We start from the raw sequence: 23,200 nt of genomic DNA, 5'->3' as shown, positions 1-23,200 counted from the left end.
ATAGGTAGCACCTGAGTCCTTCAGCCTGAACGACATAACTTTGTAGAAATACACCCCTAGATCAGTGAGGAAAGCCGTGTGCTCTTGGTCCTCGGGCGCCATTCTGATCTGGTTGTAGCCGGAGAAGGCGTCCATGAATGATAAGCCGGCGTGCCCGACGGTTGCGTCGACCAGTTCGTCGATCCTCGGGAGGGGATAGTAGTCTTTTGGGCATGCACAATTGAGACTAGTGTAGTCAACACACATCCTCCAGCTCCCATTAGATTTCTTCACGAGGACTACATTAGATAGCCACCGCGGATACTTGACTTCTTCAATGAAGCCTGCTGCCAAGAGTCGCTCCACCTCGTCACAAACTGCCTGTTGTCTATTTGGAGCTTGCCGTCGTGGTTTCTTCTTCACTGGTCGAGCATCGGGCGATATGTTCAGGTGATGTTGGGCGGTCTTTGGGTCAACGCCCGTCATGTCGGACGACGACCAAGCGAAGACGTCGGCGTTCTCTTGCAAGAAGCCAACAAGCTGCTTCCGCTCTTGCTCGGGGAGTTCCGACCCGACTTTGATCATCCGGTCTGGCCGATCCTTCATCAACGATATGTTGCAAGTGGGCATCATTGGCTCAGGGTGTGGGATCGGCCGCTTCGTTTCCCTTGGGTCCTCCAGGGGTTGGTCGATCTTTGCCCTTTTGTGCAGCGAGACCATCGTCAGGTAGCATTTCCTGGATTCGCGGGGGCTTCCTCAGACTTCCCTGGTCCCCACGTGGGTCGAGAACTTCACCGTCTGGTGGTAGGTGGAGACTACGACTTAATCTTATTGAGGGTGGCGCGACCGAGGATGACATTGTATGCGGTAGGGAGATCCACCACTAAAAAGGTGGACATCACCATCTTCGATCTGAGTGGCGCTCCCAAAGTCAGGGGCAGGGTGATGGCTCCCAACGGCGAGATCGAGTCACCGGTGAACCCCGTGAGCACCGAGCACATGGGCTCCAAGGCTTCTTTAGCCAACCCGAGTTTCTAGAAAGTGTCAAGATAGAGCACGTTGGCTGAGCTCCCCGTGTCGATCATGATCCTCCTCACTTGGGTGTTAGCTATCCGAGTCGTTATTACGAGTGCATCGTCATGCCCTGATCGCTTAGCGCCCTCGGGAGGGAACGCGACCTCGGGGTCGGGGCTGCGCTGGGGAGCATCAGCCCTGGCGGAGCGGGCGTAGGCCTTCCTTCTGGATATACTGATCCCTCCGGATGCTGGGCCACCTGCGATGACGTCGATGTGGCGCTCAACGGGGCCCTCCGGATGGGGCGAAAGTTCCCTATTCTGTCGGATGTACCGATCGAGGTGTCCTCTACGGACGAGCTCCTCGATTTGCCGCTTCAGCTCGCGGCACTCCTCAGTATCATGCCCGCTTTGCCGACGGAAGCGGTAATACTTGGATTGGTCGGCAAGTTCCCGCGGGCTTTTCATCGGGTTGGGGGCCCTGAGTAACCCTTTTTCCCTTATTTGGAGAAATATCTCCGTTCGGGACATGCCCAAAGAGGGCCCTCAACGTTGGTGGGTCAGGATGGTCCAACCTGCGCCTCTGCACAGTGGACGGTTGTCCTCAAGCTGCTCCGGCCTGACCCTCTTGTGCTCCTCCCGCTTCCCGGCCATCCAGGCCTCGGCCGCGATGAACTAGTTCGCCCGTTGAAGCATCTCAGGCACCGCGGTGGGGGGTCGCTCCACGAGGGACCAGAAGAATCTGGAAGGTCGCAGGCCTATCATAAACGCCTGCATCAATAGAGAGGGATGAGCGTCCGGTAATCCCCGGATTTATGTTGTAAAACAATTCACAAAATGGGAGAGGGGCTCATCCTCCCTCTGGTTGAGTCCGAGGAGCAGCGCAACGGAAGGTTTCGACCGGGCGTAGGCCAAGAAGTTGAGTTCGAAGTCCTTGACGAGCTGGTCAAAGGAGGCGATCGTCCCGGTCTTCAGGACGTTGTACCACGCACGGGCCGACCCTCTTAGAGTGGTGGGAAACGCTCTGCACATCAAAGCATCAGAAGTTCCATACAGCGCCATCTGGGCACGGAAAGTAGCTACATGGTCCGCCGGGTCGGTGGAGCTGTCGTATGCGTCCAGGGAGGGGAGTCAAAAGTTCGGGGGGATTGTCTGATCCTGTATCTCGAGTGTGAATGGAGATCCCTGGTGTGCGTCCTCCCCGAGCTCTCCCCTCAACCTACGAACCTCCTTCTGCACCTCGTCGAGCCGCTGACTAACATAGCGTAACTGGGCTCGCAGGGAATCCGTGGAATCTGAGGATAACGCCTCGGGTTCCGGGCGACCTCTCGGGTTTGCCGTCGCTCGGTTCCCGAGCAGGGCCGATCGGTCCCGAGGGGACGTTGGAAGTTCCTGAGGCGGGGTACGAGCCCGAACGGGCGGCTCCTGTTGCCGTAGTGGTTGGATCGCAGGCGGGTGCAACGGTCGAGAAACTAGTGGGATAATGGACTGCACCATACCGGTCAGAGTTCAGAATTGATGAGTGAGGTTCTGAAAGGCCTCGGACAACACGGGCAATGGGCCAGTTGGGGCGTCGTCTGACGGTGACCGGCCCGGGTCATTAAATATCCGCCAATAGCGCTCTAAAGTCGCGGCAGGGGGTTCATCTCGAGGTTCTCCGCGCGGGGGGTGTTCCCTCGGAGCTCCAATCGGGTGTGACCCCTTAGTTGCGAGCTCATCTGAGCCAATTGGGCGATCCCCTGACATTTGAGCCCTCCTTCAAGAGCCAAAATGTTGGTGTAAACAACTTTAAGCCGTGGCCTCGGGGTCGATGCAGCTTGGTTCGGGTCCGGATGATGGGGGATCTTCCCGGGGCGGCCCTTGAGACCGTTGAGGTGGCCAATTGCGATGGTCCGATCGAGACGGGATCGCTGTCTCCTCTGGGAGGGAACTCCTCGCCTGGGCATTTAGTGAGAGGCCTCCGTCTGCGCACCTGCACACAAGTCGGGTCGGGGGAGCTCGGCCCGACCCCTCCGACGATCAAGTTAGTGAATAGTTACAGGGGGTTTTTTATCTGTCCTCCTCCTCCCCTTCCTTTTCCCTCGGAGCGCGAGGGTTTTTATAGTGAGGGTTGCCGTTGCTTGATGTGCCTGCCCGCAGGGAGCAGGATCGTACTTCTGGTAGCATCTGACATCGATGTTGGCGTGGCGTGAGGGATCGAGCCTGAGCAGGGTGTTAATGTGCCTTGGTCGGCATTCCGGTCTGCATTGACCAGGTGCTGATAGGTCGACGGAGGTGTGAGGCATCATTTGGGGCAACTGACGTCACCCGAGTCTTATCACCATTATTACCCTCATCAAGTGGCGGCACTAAACGCGATCCTGGGGCGGTGGGGGAGGACGGCTTCGACGACGTCGTCGCTGGCGTGGAACATCAGCGGCGAGCCCTACAACAGCGTCGCCAACGACTCCACCAGTTTCGACAGCACCACCTTCAATCCTGTTATCAAATGCGATTGCTCCTACGACAATGCCACAACCTGCCACATCACTCAGTTGTACGTGCGCTCTCTCTCTCTCAAACACAGTTGGGTTCTTCTCCTTCACATCATCATTTTCTTACTTTTCTTGGAGTTCATAAATCATTTAGAACACAAAAACTCTCTCTCTCTCTCTCTCTCTCTCTCTAAATAGGCACTCTCAAACTCTATAAATTTGTTCTTCTCGATAAACAAAGAAACGGATTTTGTATACGAACAAATACAAATAGATCGTAACATGCAGTGAAATTAAACAAAAATTATAATAAAATAAAACATCAAGATTTATATGAAAAACTCCTCCAACGTGAATGGTAAAAACCATGGAGCAAACCAGAGAAAATCCACTATAAGAATAATAAATATACAAATCTCAAAGTATTTTGCCTAAAACCCAAGCAACAATCACAATAAAATAACTGGGATACAAGGATTACGTTACTATACACAATATCCAAAATTTCCCCAAGTGATCACAGCAAGAATTTACTATAGATTTGATAAAACTTGAGATAAGAATACTATTTGGATTATTGAGAACATTTTTGCGTTATTCTTGTCTTCTTTCATTTTTTTTTCTCTTATTTTTCTACCATTTTCTCCTCTTTTGGAATCACATTGCTGCTACTTTATGCCCATGTTGCTGTAGTTTTCTATCTCTTCTTCGTAGCCACTACACCCCTCTTATTAGATCTAAGTTTAGGTTAAAAAGGGAAGTGGGTTATGGGTTGTTAAAGCCCACTATGGGCTAAACCAATGGGTTGGCTATCTACCCAATAACCTCCCTATTCAACCCATAAGGGAGGTTATCCAATGACTCCTTAATGTGAAGTCATACCGATCAACTGTCGATACATCTACTACCTTTCTTTCGGTAAGGTTTTTGTTAACATATCTACTTCATTATCATCTATATGAATTTTCTAAAGTTGCAGCTACTTCTCTTTAAGCACATTTCGAATCTAGTAGTATCTGACATCTATATACTTTGACTTGGAATAAAAATTTGAGTTCTTACACAAATGGATGGTGCACTGGCTGTCATAATAAACCACATAGTTTTCCTATTTAAGCCTCAACTCTTATAAGAATTCTTTCATCTATAACATTTCTTTGCAAACATCTATAGCAATAATATATTCTGCCTTTATGGTGGAGAGAGCAATATACCTTTGTAATTTAGATTACCATAACATAGCTCTCCTTGCAAAAGTAAATATAAAACCCGATGTGAATTTTCTTGTATCTATATCTTTTGCCATATCTGTATTTGTGTAACCTATCAACACAGGTGGTCCACCTCCAAAGCTTAAACAAACTTTAGAACTTCACTATGAGATATCTAAAGATCCACTTCACTATTGCCCAATGCTCTTTGCGTCGACTTGTAAGAAATCTGTTAGTTACACCTACTACATATGCGATGTCCGACCTCGTACATACTATTTCATATATTAAACTTTCAACTACTGAAGCATAAGAAACTTTTTGAGTTTTCTCCTTTTTCTCATCACTTGACGGACTTTGTTTTGAGCACAACTTGAAGTGACATGAAAGAGGAGAACCAATTGGCTTTGCATTGCTCATACTGAACATTTCTAATACCTTCTCGATGTATTTCTCCTATAATAATCAAATCTTCTTATTTTTTCTGTCACGGAAAATGTGTATGCCTAGTATTTGCTTTCCTAGCTCTATGTCCTTTATTTCAAAGGATTCACTCAATTCCTTCTTCAACCTATCAATTATAGACATATCTTTCCCAAAGATAAGCATGTCTTCAACGTAAAGTAAGAGAATAATAAAATCCTCACCAAATCATTTGATGTACACACAATGATCTGAAGTCATTCTTTTGTATTCATTTTCAGTCGTAAATTAATCAAACTTTTTGTACCATTGTCTTGGAGCTTGCTTTAGCCCATATAAGCTCTTTTTCAACTTGCAAACAAATTTTTTATTACTTTTAACTTTAAAGTCTTCTAGTTGCTCCATATAAATTTCCTCCTCTAAATCACCGAAAGTTATCTTCATATCTAATTGCTCAACCTCTAAGTCCAAGCTAGCAACAATACCAAGAGCAACACGAATAGAATATATTTTAACAATATGAGAAAAAATTTCTTTAAAGTCAATACATTTCCTTTGACCAAAGCCTTTCACAACCAATCTAGCTTTGTACTTTGGTTTAGAACAATATTCTTGAGTCTTCAACTTGAGAACTCACTTGTTTTTCAAAGCCTTATTCTCTTTGGTAGTTGCACAAAATCATATGTGTGGTTCTTCTGTAGAGCATTCATCTCTTCCTGCATAATAACTAATCATTTCTTTTTATGCTCACTTTCAACTACTTCCTAGTAACTCTCTAGTTCACTTGCATTAGTAAGCATCACATACTCATCTGTAAAGAATCTTTTGGAATGTTGATGATATCTAGAAGATCTTCTCAACTAAGGTTCTGCGGGAAGTTACTTTCCAACTTCTTCTTGCTCAACATGTCCTGCAGATAGATCAACATCAAGCTCTACACTATCTTCCTACACATCTCCCCCATCACCATGATATATTGGAGGAGTAATTGGGTCACAATCTACTAATCCTTCTGCAAAAGTCTTGGCTAGTGCCTCTTTTAAATCCTCAAGGGTTTGATCCTCAAATAAGACCACATATCTGCTTCTAAACACCTTCTGCTTTTTTGGATCTCAAAGCCTATAACCAAACTAATCATGTGAGTAATCAAGAAAAATATATTCTTTTGTCTTACCATCCAACTTTGACCTCTTATTGTTTGGAATATGTGCAGATGCATGACAACCAAAAACTCTCAAATGTTTGTAGAAAATATCTTTTCCTATCCATACATGCTCTACAACATCACCATCTAGGGCTGTACAGGGTGACAAGTTGATCACATCAATTGCAGTCCTCAAAGCCTCATCCCAAGAATTTTTAGGTAGCTTGGCCTGTGAAAGCATATATCTGATCTTTTCCATGATGGTGCAGTTCATCCTCTCTACAATTATATTATGCTAAGGTGTACCAAGAACCGTCATCTCATGTTGGATGTCATGTGGCCTATAATAATTATTAAATAATTCTATGTACTCACCACTAATCTTATGTATTTCAATTACTTTTCTGTCTCTCTTTCAACTCTAGCATGAAACTCTTTGAAGATATTAATAACCTGATCTTTGATCTTCATAGTATAGGCCCAAACTTTCTTGGAAAAATCATCTATAAAAGTGATAAAATAAAGTGCACCACTGATACTAGAAACATTAACAGATCCACTAGGAGTTTTTGTCCTCAAAAGACTATATATATCTGTATAAACATGGTCTAAGGTATACATTTTTCTAGACAAAGCAGGACTAGTAAAGGAAACTTTATGTTGTTTACCAGCTAAATAATCAATACAAGGGTTCAAACGTGTACTGCTAAGGTCTGGCAATACTTCTCTCTTGGAAAAATCTTACAGTCCTTTCTCGCTCATGTGTCCCAATCACCTATGCCACAACTCTATACTGAAGTCTTTCTCTATAGCATTCAACTGCTCACCACAAGCTTTAGCCTACAACCTATATAACAAGAGAACCCTTACTGAGCTTTCATTACCCTCTATAAAATCAAACATTATAATCTTTATCATCTAGTCTTCCAACTAAAATTAAATTCAATCTCAAGTCAATCACATGTCTCACATCTTTAAGCACCAAATTGTAGCCAAGGTTGGTCTTTATATTGATATCACCCATGCCAATAATGTCGGTCGTGCCATAGTTGCCTATCTTGACAACACCAAAATTTTCAGACATATAGGTAACAAAAAACTCTCTCAATGGTGTAGTATAATAAAAAGCACTTGTGTCAATCACCCACTCAAGATCATGACACACATAAGAAAAAATATTATCAAAAGGAGACAAAATCAAATAGTCACTACCTTGTACTATAGTTGTGGTATTATCTTTTGACTCTGCAAACTCCACTTCTTTTCCCTTTTTCTTGCTCTTCTTAGATTGTTTTTATTGATTCTTATAATGTCATTTCTCACCATAGTTATAGTAAATAATATATTTTCTTGATCTTGACTTGCATCTACCCATGCGTGAACTGCTTCTATTCTTGGATTTTGACCTTCCTCTGTTTTTTGAGATAAATGCTTGTGAATCAATCTGAGATGTTGTTGAATTCTTTTTTCTCAACTCATCATTCAACAAACTACTTGTTACTTCACTCATGATGACAACACCATCTAGCGCAGAATTACTAAGAGAAACCACTAATGTCTCCCAACTTTCTAGTAGTGAATTGAGAAGTAATAATGCCTGTAACTCATCATCAAGAGATATTTTTATAGAGAATAACTAGTTAGTGATACTTTATATTTCATTCAAATACTTAGCAATAGAAGCACCATCTTTATATTTCAGATTTACAAGTTTTCTAATCAAGAAAGCTTTGTTGCTAGCCTTTTTCTTTCGTAGAGACCTTTCAACTTTTTCTAAAGAGAGTATGGACTTTCAGTAGAAACATGGTGAAAGACATTATCATTGAGCCACTATCGAATAAACCCGATTGTTTTTCGATCTAATCTCTTCCATTTATCATCTATCATGGTTGTGGGCTTTGCACTATCCCCTTGCAAAGGTCTATACAAATCCTTATAATATAAGAGATTTTTTATTCTTAGTTTCTATATCATCCAATTGTTTCCGGTCAAGCTAATCATACGAGAAACACTACCAGCCTCCATGTTCAAACATAAAAATTAAATCACCAAAATCTTACTCTAATGCTAGTTGCTAGTTGATGAGATAAATAGAGGAATGAACTTTATATACAAACAAATATAAACAGGTCGTAATACGCAGCGGAATTAAATGAAAATGACAATCAAATATAACACTAAGATTTACGTAGAAAACTCATCTAACGTGAAGGGTAAAAACCACGAGGCAAATAAGAGAAAATCTACTATAAGAATAATGAATATAAAAATCTCAAAGTCTTTTACCTAAAACCTAAGCAACAATCACAAGAGAATAACTAAGATATAAGGATTACGTTACTATGTACAATATCCAAAATCTCTCTAAATAATTATTGTAAGAATCTATTATAGATTTAATCTAACTTGAGATTAGAATATTGCTTAAATAAATAATTGAGAATATTCTTTGTGTTATTATTGTTTCTTTTTTTTTTTTTTTTTTAATATTTTTCACTTTTTTTTTTTTTGAATCACGTTACTACTATAGTTCTATGCCCTTCTTGCTATAGTTTTCTGCCTCTTCTTCGTAGCAGAAAACTATGAAAGTTATAACTACCTTTTTAGATCTAAGTTTAGGTTAAAAAAAAAAGTGAGCTATCAAGTTATTAAAGTCTACTATCAACTAAACCAATAGGCTATCTGCCCTACACCTCCGTCATCATTTTCTAGCTCATAAATCATTTAGAATACAGACTTTCTCTCAAATTCTTACTTTCTTCGAGCTCATAAATCATTTAGAATACAGACTTTCTCTCAAATGCACACACTCACTCTCAATGCTATGCAGTTGGGTTTTTCTCCTTGGTCATCATCTTTTTCTTGGAGATCATACTATATAATATATATATATGCAGAAAAGTGGACGCCCTAGATGTGGTCGGCAGAATCCCGGACGAGCTGCAAATTTTGACGTACCTTACCAACTTGTATGTCCTCTTCCATCTCCGTCTCATATCTACCTCCATCTATATCCTACTACTTCTAAAGCATGCATGCAAGACAAGCATGAGATAAGAACTCATCATATCAAAAAGCACCTCCAAATGCAGATAACGAACATATAAACAATCAAATAAGTAAGAGTACTAATTATCGATCCTATGGTCCCTAATATGCACAATACTTATATCATTTTACAATATATTAGTGACTTAATTTCCTATCAACATCATTGTGAGCAATTGAAGTATTATGTCAAGCAAGCTTTACTTCAACAGGCATTTGGTTCGAAACTATTTGACGGGTCCCTTGCCTGCATTCATTGGGAACTTGACCGGCCTTCAATACGTGTAAGTCCACTTTCATTCTAACTTAACCTATGATGTCAACAAGTTTGTTCTTGATTGGATGCAACTTTGCAGGTCAGTGGGTACTAATGCACTTTCAGGAGGCATACCAAAGGAACTCGGCAAGCTCACCAACCTTCTCTCCCTGTAAGAAATCATTCTTTTTGATGCCTCATTTCTCAGCCAAAAATCCTCCACATGATTTGATGAACTGCAAGAAGTAATTATAAAAGTATCATGAATTTTCTTGATAGCTATCCGATCAAGGTTGTGGAAGATACAGATCAGCCTCAAGCCAATGTGGATTTGGATTTGACTCAATGCCACCAAATTGAAACACATATATCTAATACTTTTGTATTTGTCCTTCTAATTGTAAATTTAGAGAATATACACACACATATATATATATATATATATATATATATATATATATATATATATATATATATATATATATATATATATATATATCAATAATTAAAAAAAATTATGTTGCTAAAAGGATTTGGGATGATATATAAATATGATATTTAATGGTAATTATGTTATTTCTGAAATTTTTAAGGCTATATATGTAAAATGATCTAACAAAACGAATCGGGCGTCATATCGGATTCGGATCTTTCTTGATGAACCGACTCCTTTTCTTTCACTTCCCCCGCCAACGACGGCCATCTACAGGCAGTCTGGCTGTCGCGTGCTGCCATGTGTTCTCCTTACTCACGGCCACGCATTTGCCGGATGACAACCCGCGAGGAGGGAGAGAGAGGTGGAGGCGAATGATCCCGTGATAAGATCTTTGCAGGCTCTGCTTTTTCGCATGGGCAATGGTTGGTCGGCCGGGGTAGTCGACCAATCTGGTGCACTGCTGTGTCCATGGTGTCCTAATGGCATCAACCAAAAGATGCCAAAGCGATGGGTATGCATTTCGTGCATCCTTTCGAGTCAAAAGGCTATTGTGAAGATACATTACATCCCGACCTCCTTCAAATTGGCGCCCCCCACTTTGAAGGTCGTCGATTCAATCAAAATCAAAAGTATTACATAATATGCAAAATTCTTTGGCTTATCAGTCTTACATTTAATTTGAGGTAGAAAATTCTTGCTTCTTAATGATGAACTTGATTTCTTGAAGTGAATTTTTTGTTGTTATTAACCTGTCTTTGGAAAAGAAAAGAACAAGGGGAAAAAAGTTTGTGATCGATCTTTGTTTCATGTATAATGAACACTTACATTTTGTTGATTCACATGTACTGCAATTCCTTCCTTATTGACATGTATTGCAATCCCATGGCATAATTTTCTTCAGATGATGTGAAAGAAACGTGAATAATTCGATTGGTTTTATTTTGCAGGAGTATTGCTACAAATAACTTCAGTGGCCCGCTCCCTCTTGAGCTTGGCAACCTGACTAAATTGCAGCAATTGTTAGATAGCTTTGACAACCTTATTTGTGTTTTAGTGCTTCTAAACACTACAAGATTTTTAGTTGGTATTTTGTGCTTACATACAGTAATTATTTGGTAGGCATGTGAGTAGTTGTGGGGCAAGTGGTGAGTTCCCATCAACCATATCAGGACTCCAAAATTTGAAGACCTTGTAAGTCATCTTTTTCATTTATTTATTTATTTTTGCTTATCAATTGTGCAGACATAGATGTTGCTCACCACTTTTTTTGTCTGTATCAGGTGGCTAAGTAACAATAATTTCACTGGAAAAATACCAGACTTCAGCAGGACTAATATAACCATATTGTAAGTATTGAGAGGAATAACTTTTATGTAATATCTGATATCTAGAATTTTATTTTCGTTATGTATCATATTTTCCTGCAATCTGTGTATCTATCACAGCAAAATGTTCGAGCAGCAGTTAAATTTGTTTATGTGTTAAAACAAAAGGATATCTAGCAGATTTCTGGTCAACTTTCCATCAAATCTAGGCCAAGAGTTTCTTTATTTTGTAACGTAGCCTTTATGAAACATAGGCACATGCTTTATTTTGTTAATTTACAAGGTTATATTATCCACAATTTCATATGTTCATGAGCAACTGGAGTTTTTTGAATCTCTTTATTGCCATCCATATGATTTTAGTTTCCAATAGCGATTTCTTACACATTTTTTTTTACATTATAAATACTATTATAAAATTAAGTGCAGTAGCAAATACAAAGAGATCTAGGCCATCCTTATGGTTTTGATGCACATAGATTTCTGTTGTGTAATTTTTTGGAAGGATATTTTTAATAGAGTGTGGTATGACTCACATTAAAGCAATAGTCTTTGTTAGAAACACTAACAACAATATCCTTAATCTGCTTTTAGTAATGGACATCACACAATACATTCTTAACTAGAATTTGTATCTTAGTACTATGCCACTATGGTTATAGAACTCTATGGTTAAATGCAGTTGATGACATGTCATGTGCTTCTTTAAAGTATTTAAATACAAGGTATCATCTTACGGATAAGGCAGTTCTGTTCACTTTAATTCTCAGTTTAATAGTTTGTGCAATCAGCACTTCGTAGTTGCCTCTAGCTTCCGTTATCTATTTGAAAATTTTCTTAATTGCCTCCTGAAGCAGTTGCTCAGCTAGCTGATTGCTGAATACTAGGAGTTTTCTGTCTTATCATGACTATCAACTAGGCCAATGACCACCATGGTGCAGATGTACGGATGTCACCAAAAGGCTCAATAGTTGTGCATGACAAAAGAATCTATAGGTGGGAATATTTGTGCAAGGTTGCTTCCTTGAAATCTAAATCTCACATTGTCAGTCCTATGTTCAAAATAATTATTTCTGCTACTAGCTTGTGATGCACAATTGAACTTATATTGTTGAGTCAAGATTGCTGAAATGACTTGAAATCAATGAAAAGTTTTCTGCAGAGGTATTCTTTTTTTCATTCATACTTTGTCATTGTTCCAAGATCCAGCCTCTTGAAGCTGTATCAACTTTTGCTTTTAAACATACCCATATAAGAATATTGATCTTCTTTTAGTTATACTAATTTTTAGATTGCTTCGCCAGGAGAATGCAAGGAAACTCTTTCGAAGGGCCAATCCCATCAGGTCTTTCCAGGATGACCAATATGGTAGACTTGTAAGGCTCATCTATTCCTAGTTATCTTAATTGTATATGTGTTGCACACTATTTAATTGTCTCACGGTGTATCTGCCCTAGTCTACTGTCATTGTAATACACTACTGTAGTCATTGTTTTGATTTATACTTACCAAGGCATCACCATATACCATTTTCTTAATATCATTATATGCATAATGAATGCCTTTATTCATTACAGTTCAATTCATTTAAGTCTCTTTTTCATTTTTTGTTGTCATGCAGAAGGATAAGTGACATACAAAAGGGGAGCTCATCGTTAGCTTTTATTAGTAATCTGACATCATTAAGCACCTTGTGAGAAAAAGACTCAACAATCTATCTTGTCTCATGCCTCTTATCCTGCAGTAACAGTTAAATAAGTCATGTATCATCTATTCTTTACAGGATCTTAAGGAATTGCAAGATATCAGATATTATTCCCTCAAACTTTTCACAATGCACCAGTTTTCAGAAACTGTAAGCCTGATTCAGATGAATGTTATTGATGATGTTGCTTGTCATGACTGACAATTTTCTGGCTCCACTATTTTGTTTTTTACCTCCCTTTAATCTGTAAGAAATTGGTATTCTAATTTAGTGAGAGATGCTATTGTCTCACAGGGATTTGAGCTTCAACAATCGTACGGGACAACTTCCTCAGTCTCTCTTCAATTTGAACTTGCTTAGTCACTTGTAAGAAAAATCCCTATAAAAGAGTTATTTGTAAGATAAGTTTGTGGTGTGAATTCATTTTGTAAGCATCCTAATAGGATGTTAGTTAAATTTGGTTACTATTGTACTTATTTTGAATTTTATTTTCCTCCTACTGCAGATTCCTTGGAAATAATAATCTATCTGGTAGCTTGCCCACTAACAAGAGCGTGACACTTCTTAACATGTATGTTCGTCAGATTCAGTTTCTTGGAAGCTAATTTGCGATGTAGTCTTTCAATTCTTTTGTTAACTGCTTTATATTTGGAATTAGGAGAACTTTATCTGTCTATCTCATTCAGGGTTTTAACACTTAACACTGTTGCTTGTGTTTTGGTCAACAAACATTACTAATATCTTACCAGCAAGTGATAATTATTGTGTCATTTTTTTTTTATAGCTATTCTCTAATACTGGTCTGATGAACCTGCTTCTTGTTTATACAATATTTGAGTGTTTGATTCTGGTTTATGTCTTTCCTGCAGAGATCTATCTTATAATCAACTGGCAGGAAGTTTTCCTTCTTGGGCTAGCCAACAAAATCTGAAACTGTATGTTTATTTAAAAATAGATTCTTCATTGTACTATATTAGCCATGTCAAATACTTGGTAGTTCAAATGTTTTTCATCACTCTTTAACTACATCATTAAAGCAGATATTTAGAAGACATGGGAACATTCTGTAGTATAACTTATTACTATATCTAATGAATTCCTTCAAAAACATATGGTTGCATTTTGTAACCATCTTGCATAAAAATTGGTCGACTTCCCCATTAAGTCAATTTTACTTCATTTAGAGAAAACAGGAACCTTATTTTGCTCCATGAACAAGAGATGGCCTATGATGATTAAACAGGACACACCAAGCTGATTCATAACTTTGTGATAACACATGTAATTTTTATGGCATTACAACTAAAGTTTTGTTCCCTTGTATTGTTTATACACTATGTAGTACTTAGGCCCCCTTGCCTTCCATTCTCCGGTGATTCATATTTGGTAGACCATAAGAATTAAGAACTACCAATTGTGACACTCATTGCTGTAATAATTACAGGAACTTGGTGGCCAACAACTTCATAATTGGAAGTTCATAAAGTTTTGTTCCCTTGTATTGTTTATACACTATGTAGTGCTTAGGCCCCATTGCCTTTCATTCTCCAGTGATTCATATTTGGTAGACCATAAGAATTAAGAACTACCAATTGTGACACTCATTGCTGTAATAATTACAGGAACTTGGTGGCCAACAACTTCATAATTGGAAGTTCATAAAGTTTTGTTCCCTTTTATACACTATGTAGTGCTTAGGCCCCCTTGCCTTCCATTCTCCAGTGATTCATATTTGGTAGACCATAAGAATTAAGAACTACCATTTGTGACACTCATTGCTGTAATAATTACAGGAACTTGGTGGCCAACAACTTCATAATTGGAAGTTCTAACAGCAGGTGCTTTGACCTATAACAATGATTTTACATCCTTAATATTTTTTTTCATCTGGAGTGACATAATTAAAGTGTTATGTACAGTGTTTTGCCTCCAGGATTGAATTGTCTCCAACGAGATATACCGTGCAATCGTGGGGCACCAATTTGTATGTCGTAATTTTGGTTATTCATTATTAGTCTTTCCAATGTTAATATATGAATGATTTAGTTTTTTATGCTTGCAGATTCTTCATTTGCAATAAAGTGTGGTAGTAATAAAACTATAACAGCTTCCGATGGAACTTTGTATGAAATTGACAATCAGATTCTAACTACTGCTTCTTATTATGTGACTGAGACAAACAAGTGGGCTGTTAGTACCGTTGGAAGCTTTTCAGATGCCTCAAATGCTGACTATATTCTATACAGTTCATCCCAATTCACAAATACTCTAGAATCAGAGTTATATCAGACTGCAAGGATATCTCCCTCATCACTGAGATACTATGGGCTCGGGCTTCAGAATGGAAATTATACTGTTAAGTTGCATTTTGCTGAGACGCATATACTTGATCCCACCTACTTGGAAAAGTAATGGAAGAAGAATTTTTTATATTTATATTCAGGTAAACAAATGAAAATGTGTGTTTTGGTTTTATCAAAAAAAAAAAAGCGGGATGTGTTTTGGAATGTTTGCTAAGAGTATCGTAGAAGAGAAAAATCATACAAGTAGTGTAACACCCAAATTAGTCCCACATCGAAAGTAAATTACGATTGACTTATAAAGGTTTGATGAGTGTACTATTATTAACTTTAATCTAAGTATTTTTGGCTATGATCTGGGCCTAACGAAGTTGATAAGATAGCCCATCAAGCTCGAGTCCTGACAAATAGGTCTTTTAATATATGTAGGAAACGTAAAGAATGATATATGCTTTTAGTTAACATGGTAAAAATGCAAAATGAATCGTTGACTTCGAAAATTCATAGGAACAACAATCATTTTCTAAAATAGAATCATAAATATATCTCTTTCGATTTTTTTAACTTACATCTTTAGTGAACTATTGTGGAAAAATGATCATAACTTTTTATCTCTTGGTTTTTTTCTTTGAAGTGTGACTGATATTACAAGAGAGTTTTTAGTCTAGCTGAAACATTGTTGGAAAGAGCAAAATTATTACTTTGAATAATAAGTTAGATATTTGTAACAAAAATAGCTTGACTATCAATGGTAAACACCAATATTTTAATATTTATGAATATCTATTCTAAAATAAGAATAAATCTAGAAGTGTTTAAGCTGAGAAATGGCACAAATCAATATATGGTATCTTCACCTCTTATTCTTTCTGAATTAATGAACCATTGTGGTAAACTTTTGTGGAAAAATGACCATAACTTTTATCTCTTATCGTCATGGAGGAAAAATCAGATAGAACAAATTTATTTATGCTTAACATAACAGATTAGTATTGCTTAGAAATAATATTCCACCTATAATCCCTGAAGTGATGGGTTCTTTTTGTGATGATAAATGACCTACTTAACTCAGTGGTTAGAGTATTGCTTTCAGCGGGAGTCATTGGTTCAAATCCAATAGTAGGTAGAACTTATTAGATATCGGAGTCGATGAAATGATATCTAATAAGTTTTTCTACCCCATCTTCTTTTTTTGTTTTATCAGATTAGACTTTTGTGTTCAATTGACAGAATCAACATGTGGTGTATAATAAAGAACTTGTAAAAAACTTCTCTTTATTATTTTGATGTATTGACTTGACTGGTAGGAAATAACATTGACAACCTCTACTCGTGTCCTAGCTCGTCTGAGAGCTAGATTCGTTTCAATTGCTTATCTCTTACCCTCAGCTCTACTCAAGTTAGCTTTAGCTATTTCAAGAGCTTGTTGAGCTTCTTGCAAATCAATGTCAGTACTTATTTCCGCATCATTTCCTAAAATGGTGATTTCATTATTACCTATTTTAGCGAAACCACCCATTAGAGCCACCGTTAACCATTGGTCGTTGTTGAGGCATATTCTCAAAAGACCTATATCTACAACCGTTTGGTAATACGCCAATTTTGCCTCTATTAGTAGATAAAATTATTTCTTTCACTTCTGAGTCCCAAATAATTCGATTAGGAGTCAGTACACAAAGATTTAAGGTCATTTCTTCAATTTGCTCTCCTCTTCTAAGTTCATAGCTTTCGCGGTAGCTTCATCGATGTTACCTACTAAATAAAAGGCCTGCTTGGGAAGACTATCTAATTCTCCGGAAAGGATCAGTTGAAACCCCCTAATTGTTTCTGCAAGACCAACATATTTTCCTGGAGAACTAGTAAATACTTCTGCCACGAAGAAGGGTTGTGATAAGAAACGCTCGATTTTTCGTGCTCTTGCTACAGTTAAACGATCTTCTTCGGATAATTCGTCCAACCCAAGAATAGCTATAATGTCCTGAAGTTCTTTGTAACGATGTGAAGTTTGCTTAACTCTTTGTGCAGTTTCATAATGTTCCTCGCCAACGATCCGAGGTTGTAACATAGTTGACGTTGAATCTAAAGGATCCACTGTTGAATAAATATCTTTGGCAGCTAATCCTCTCGATAATACGGTAGCAGCATCTAAAGGAGCAGGGTCGGTCAAATCGTCCGTAGGTACATAAATGGCTTGGATTGAAGTTATAGATCCCTCTTTGGTAGAAGTAATTCTTTCTTGCAAAGAACCCATTTCTGTACTAAGGGTAGGTTGATAACCCACAACAGAAGGCATTCTCCCCAATAAGGCGGATACTTCTAATCCTGCTTGGACGAAACGAAAGATATTATCGATGAATAAAAGTATGTCTTGTTCATTAACATCCCGAAAATATTCCGCCATAGTTAGGGCAGTCAAACCAACTCTCATACGAGCTCTCGGCGGTTCATTCATTTTACCGTAGACTAGAGCTACTTTTGATTCTGCAATATTTTTTTCATTAATTACTCCGGATTTTTTCATTTCCATGTAAAGATCATTTCCTTCACTGAGTACGTTCGCCTACTCCGCTAAACACAGATACGCCTCTATGAGCTTTGGTAATATTGTTGATCAATTCCATGATGAGTACTGTTTTACCTACTCCCGCTCCTCCAAATAATCCGATTGTACAAGAGAATTTTTAGTCAAGCTGAAACATTGTTGGAAAGAGAAAAATTATTACTTTGAATAATAAGTTAGATATTTGTAACAGAAATAACCTGACTATCAATGATAAACACCAATATTTTAATATTTATGAATATCTATTCTAAAATAAGAATAAATCTAGAAGTGTTTAAGCTGAGCAATGGTACAAATCAATATTTGGTATCTTCACCTGATTCTTTCTGAATTATTTTGACTTTGTCGAAATTTTTTAAGCTTATCTATTTTTTTTCAGGAAAATCTTAGAGAGAAGGATTTTGATATAAGAAAGGAAGCCGGAGAGAAATCCGTTACAGCTGTCATCAATGAATATGTTAACAGAGAACTTCCTTGAAATTCATTTCTTTTGGGCTGGAAAGGGCACAGCAGCCTACTCAAGGTTATTATGGAGGATCCGTTTCAGCCATTAGTGTATATCCTTATGGTAATATTGTACCAGCATCTTATTTTCTCTTCTATTCTTCAGATTTCACTCCAACTGTTAGTAATAAGCCACCATCTACTACGTCAACAAGTAAGAAGAAGACAAGTATTATTGCAGGCACAACAGCTGGTGTTGTAGCTTTAGGTCTACTCTTAATATTTGGGATTTTGATATATTGGCACAAGAAAAGACTCAACAAGGAGGAGGATGATGGTACACTTTTCCACTAAACATCTTTAAAAATCTACAGTCCATCAGAAGTTAACAAGTGTTTCTGTTCTTTTTTTACATGTTCAAATCATTTAATGCAGAATTGATAGAAATGATTGCTAGGCCAGACACTTTCACGTACTCTGAACTGAAAACTGCGACTGAAGACTTTAACTCTGCCAATAAGCTAGGAGAGGGAGGATTTGGTCCTGTATATATGGTGAGAATCTGTGCAAGTTCCTAGATGTATGTAAACAGAATTATCATGTGACTTACCATATAAGTTTGTCTACAATGCTTGCAGACTACTTAAATATGTTTTACCTGGTGCCAATTTGCATATTAGCTACCTTAAAGACAGAGTTTGTGTCAATTAATCTGCTGTTCATCTTTCATTATCTGGTTTGTTAGGATCAAAATCCATCAGTTTGAAATGTTTGTTTTGTAGCCATTAATTATTGGTACTCTATGGATTATCATGATAAAAATATTTTCCTCGATAGATGTGTCTTTTATTTGTTCTTTAATTATCTTCTAGTGGGTTCTTTGTAATGATAGTAAATTCAATCCCCAATCTATTAATCCATGTGGCATAGACAGTTCATTGAATATAGAGTATTGATGCATGCTCCTCATGCATTTTTTACGTTTTTGTGCAAAGAAAGCAACATTTTATTCAAATAAAATAAAGTGCTGTACATAAAAATGGTTTGACAAACTCGCTCTCCTGCCAATGCAGAATCTGGAAAGAATATTTTACGTACTCTTACCCTACAAATAGAGAAATTATTTCCATATCTTGAACCTTAGTGATCCAAATCATAAATGAGCAACTTTACCGATGTACCAGGCCTCATCCTCTTCTATTTTAATTAATTAAATCTATTTATTTTTTAAATACAATTCTTCGTTGGACTAAGCTAATAAGAATTTTCTGTTCTTTTCTTAATTTTACAACTTGCTTGCCATCAGTTTGTTTTGCCTTTGCTGGAAGAATTGATGCATCTTGTTTCACTTATTGTCTTTCAGTTTTTGGAAAAAGAAAAATAGGCAATCATATGACAAAATAAATATGCATATTGGGAAGAGTTTACAAAGAAAACAAGAAGAAAATTCACCTATTCCATCATGTAAACTAAAAACAAGAAGAAATCATTAAGAAACTGGTTATAAGTTTGCAAACAAAACCAACTGAATAATGACCTAGAAAATAATAAATATCCAGAGAGAAACATACTGACATTGCAAACCAACCTACCAAAGTATCCCAGAATGACCAGTGCTTACCACCCATCCTCGCTTGGAACACATGTCAAACTCAAACAAAGCATATGAATACTGAAGCTAGCCACAGTGCCAAACTAAGAACTAATCAAAATCCACTGATCTTATTAGTCACATTAACCTGCAAAGGATGCAATAATGCAATGAAGCTTTTTCTAGGTTCCCAGTGGACATATTATACTTTGTTATGTAAGGTGTATATTAATATTAACATCAATTTTGTGTTTTGTTATTTTTATACATAGGGTAAACTTTTTGATGGAAGGACTGTGGCCGTGAAGCAACTTTCAGCAGCATCCAATCAGGGAAAGCGTCAGTTCATGACAGAAATTGCAATTATATCTGCTGTTCAGCATAGAAATCTGGTGAAACTATATGATTGTTGTGTTGAGGGAGGCAAGCGACTTGTGGTCTACGAGTACCTGGAAAACAAGAGCCTAGATCAGGCAATCTTTGGTATCATTTAATACCATCTCAAAAAAGAAAGAAAACATCAATAGGAGCTTTCATTTTTTTAATTATGTATCCTACATGTTTTGCAAATTTTATGAACAGCATCTTTAAACTTAGTTGTGCATATGACTATGTATAATGAATGCATTGCAGGTAAGAACAATTTGCACCTTGATTGGCCCATTCGCTTTGAGATATGTTTGGGGATTGCAAGAGCTCTAGCGTATCTTCATGAGGAATCAAGAGTGCGAATCGTACACAGAGATGTCAAAGCTAGCAACATTCTCCTTGATGCCAATTTAAACCCTAAAATATCAGATTTCGGGCTGGCGAAGCTTTATGATGATAATAAAACACACATCAGCACTAGAGTTGTTGGTACAATGTAAGAAAGGCCAACACCATTTTTCCTTGCATTCTTTATTCTATCAGGCTTTACCCATGATATCAGTTTGTTTCTTTCTTCAATTGCACCATTAGGGTTTGCTGGTTTGTGTACTTTATTGGGATATAACAATAATTTTACTGTACTTTCCCAGAGGATATCTTGCACCGGAATATGCCATGAGAGGGCATCTCACAGAAAAAGCTGATGTTTTTGCATTTGGAGTTGTAGCTCTGGAGGTTCTTTCTGGAAGGTCCAATGCAGATCAGACCCTTAAAAATGAGAAAGTTTATCTTCTTGAATGGGTAGGTTCTCCAGTTTATCAGATATTGGCTTAGAAAACATGTCAGTTTTGTAGGGTTTAATAACATCCATTTGAAGGCAATTTCTTGCTTGGCTCTTTCACAATGTAAATACCATGACACGCTGATGAATATATCAGATAATGGTAAGTTGATGATATGTCGATTAACTCTGTATGCATCCATGAAATAATTTACAAGACCATGAGAAATTGCCTTTCACACTCACTTTGTCAAACACCTAGTCAAATGCCTATCATTTGTGTGATTGAATACACTCTCTATTTCAATTCATTCCCTTTGATGTGATTATATTGTATTCCCATCACAATCCCATCAATTATGTCTGAAAAAATATATCACTCTATGACCACATTTTTTGTTGAATGTACTGGAACTTGACAAAGTGGATGTGGATCCACTGTTCAATGGAAAGATTAGGACAATCATTGAATCCATCTTTCTTTGTCAAATAAAAAGGTAAAACATTCCCATTATCAATTGGCACTATAATGTTACATATTCTGATTCGTTTTGGTGTTCATTTTCTGTAGGCCTGGAATCTACGCGAGAAACAGTGTGAACTGGAATTGGTGGACCCAAAATTATTAACATTTGATGAAGCACAAGCAATCCGCGTTATCAATGTAGCTTTGTTGTGCACCCAAGCCTCACCAATGTTACGCCCATCGATGTCGAGAATTGTGGCCATGTTAACAGGGGATATTGAGGTAAGTGAAGTGAAGTCAAGACCTGGTTACCTGACGGATTGGCAATACAACGACTTGAGCAGCAACTTCGCCAGTTGTGGACTTTCTGAACCCGTCATCTCAGGATCTCAGAATGAGAGGTTCAGCACAGTATCAAGCACAAGCATGGTGCATAACATAGGAAGCTCAGCTTCACCCACACTACCGATGCTAGAAGTTATTGGTGATGGAAGGTAGCCATTGCTTCACATCACTTTTCACTTTGCTGCCTAATTGCTACGGGCAATTTAGACCTTCTCAACAGTTAAAGCACGAGGCATTATGCAAGCAACAAGAGTTTGCCATTTTGAATTGATTCAACACCATGCTGTATCTCTGGTATGAAAAATGGTTTTGTGATTAAGGGAATTTTGAAGGTGTGAATATTTGGTCCTATAGATGATCAGTGAGATTGAAAATGTTCTAAATTTGAAACTTAGCACTCTTCTGCTTTGCAAGAATAAATAAAATGTGTTTATGGTTGTTTGTATAATACAGAATTATCTTATCAAGATAGAACTTGTGGAAAATTTTTGTTGACTGTCAAAAGATTATGTAAGCATATACTGATGTTATGGAAACAAATGTAAAGATTTATTATACTTCTAGGAAGAAGAAAAGAGAAATTGGAAAATTATGAAAAGACCTGACTCCTACCATAATGTTGAACTTTTGGTTGTCAAAGATTAGAATTAGCTGAACCTAAATTTGGATGGAAACTCTAAGTCTAGGCACCCTTTTTTTCCTCTAATTTTCAGCTGTATAACTGATATGCAAGGAGCAAACATTTTGTCGGATACCTAACATCATTGATATGGAATGCATTGATAAATTGAACAAGGAATAATGCTTACTATCTTTGGCCCAAAATTCCTTACTCTCGACAAGGGAGATAATTAATATACATTTAGAAGCTGAAGTGTGTGAAACAAAATTGTCATGTTCTGGCTACATGTTTGATTGTTTAAGCCGATCATTATTTAAGTCTACTTCATTTCTGAATCAAAACAACTTAAGAACACTCTGAGCTTAGTCTTTTACTTAAGTTTTAATAGCCCAACTAAAAAACAGATCTGCAGCAACGAATCAACTACCACCCGGTGGTAATGCGTTATAAGATTGTGATTAGATGAATATTAATTCAAATGGAAATGGAAATATGCGAGGACTCTTGAATCGCTTAAAATGCAAAGATTTCAAGAGGCTGCTCCCTTGATTCATATCAGTGAAGCATGGACTGATCCGTCCAAACCAATGCATGAACAGAAAAAGGAAAATTTGAATTATTCTACTAGATGGTTGATTATTAGGAAAAAAATAAAAATTGTCTAAATATAAAGATTTCAAAAGGCTGCTCCGTTGATTATCAGGA

The 23,200-nt window shown here is 37.8% G+C and overlaps 1 protein-coding gene and 1 pseudogene across 1 annotated transcript; one reads left to right on the top strand and one right to left on the bottom strand.

Annotated features, from left to right (window-relative positions):
• Positions 1-1,013: 1,013 nt before the first annotated feature.
• On the bottom strand, positions 1,014-1,460 carry LOC135642878 (uncharacterized). The gene has a single exon (XM_065159361.1). It carries the CDS (start codon positions 1,458-1,460, stop codon positions 1,014-1,016), a length of 447 nt encoding a protein of 148 aa, XP_065015433.1.
• A 1,707-nt stretch (positions 1,461-3,167) lies between these two features.
• LOC135642877 (probable LRR receptor-like serine/threonine-protein kinase At1g56140) lies at positions 3,168-22,321 on the top strand (annotated as a pseudogene).
• Positions 22,322-23,200: the final 879 nt, after the last annotated feature.

This window comes from Musa acuminata, chromosome BXJ3-7 (genome assembly GCF_036884655.1).
Source record: "Musa acuminata AAA Group cultivar baxijiao chromosome BXJ3-7, Cavendish_Baxijiao_AAA, whole genome shotgun sequence".
NCBI classification, from domain to species: Eukaryota; Viridiplantae; Streptophyta; class Magnoliopsida; order Zingiberales; family Musaceae; genus Musa; species Musa acuminata.
Note: the sequence above shows the minus strand (reverse complement) of the source record. Positions and strands in the feature narration are given on the sequence as shown.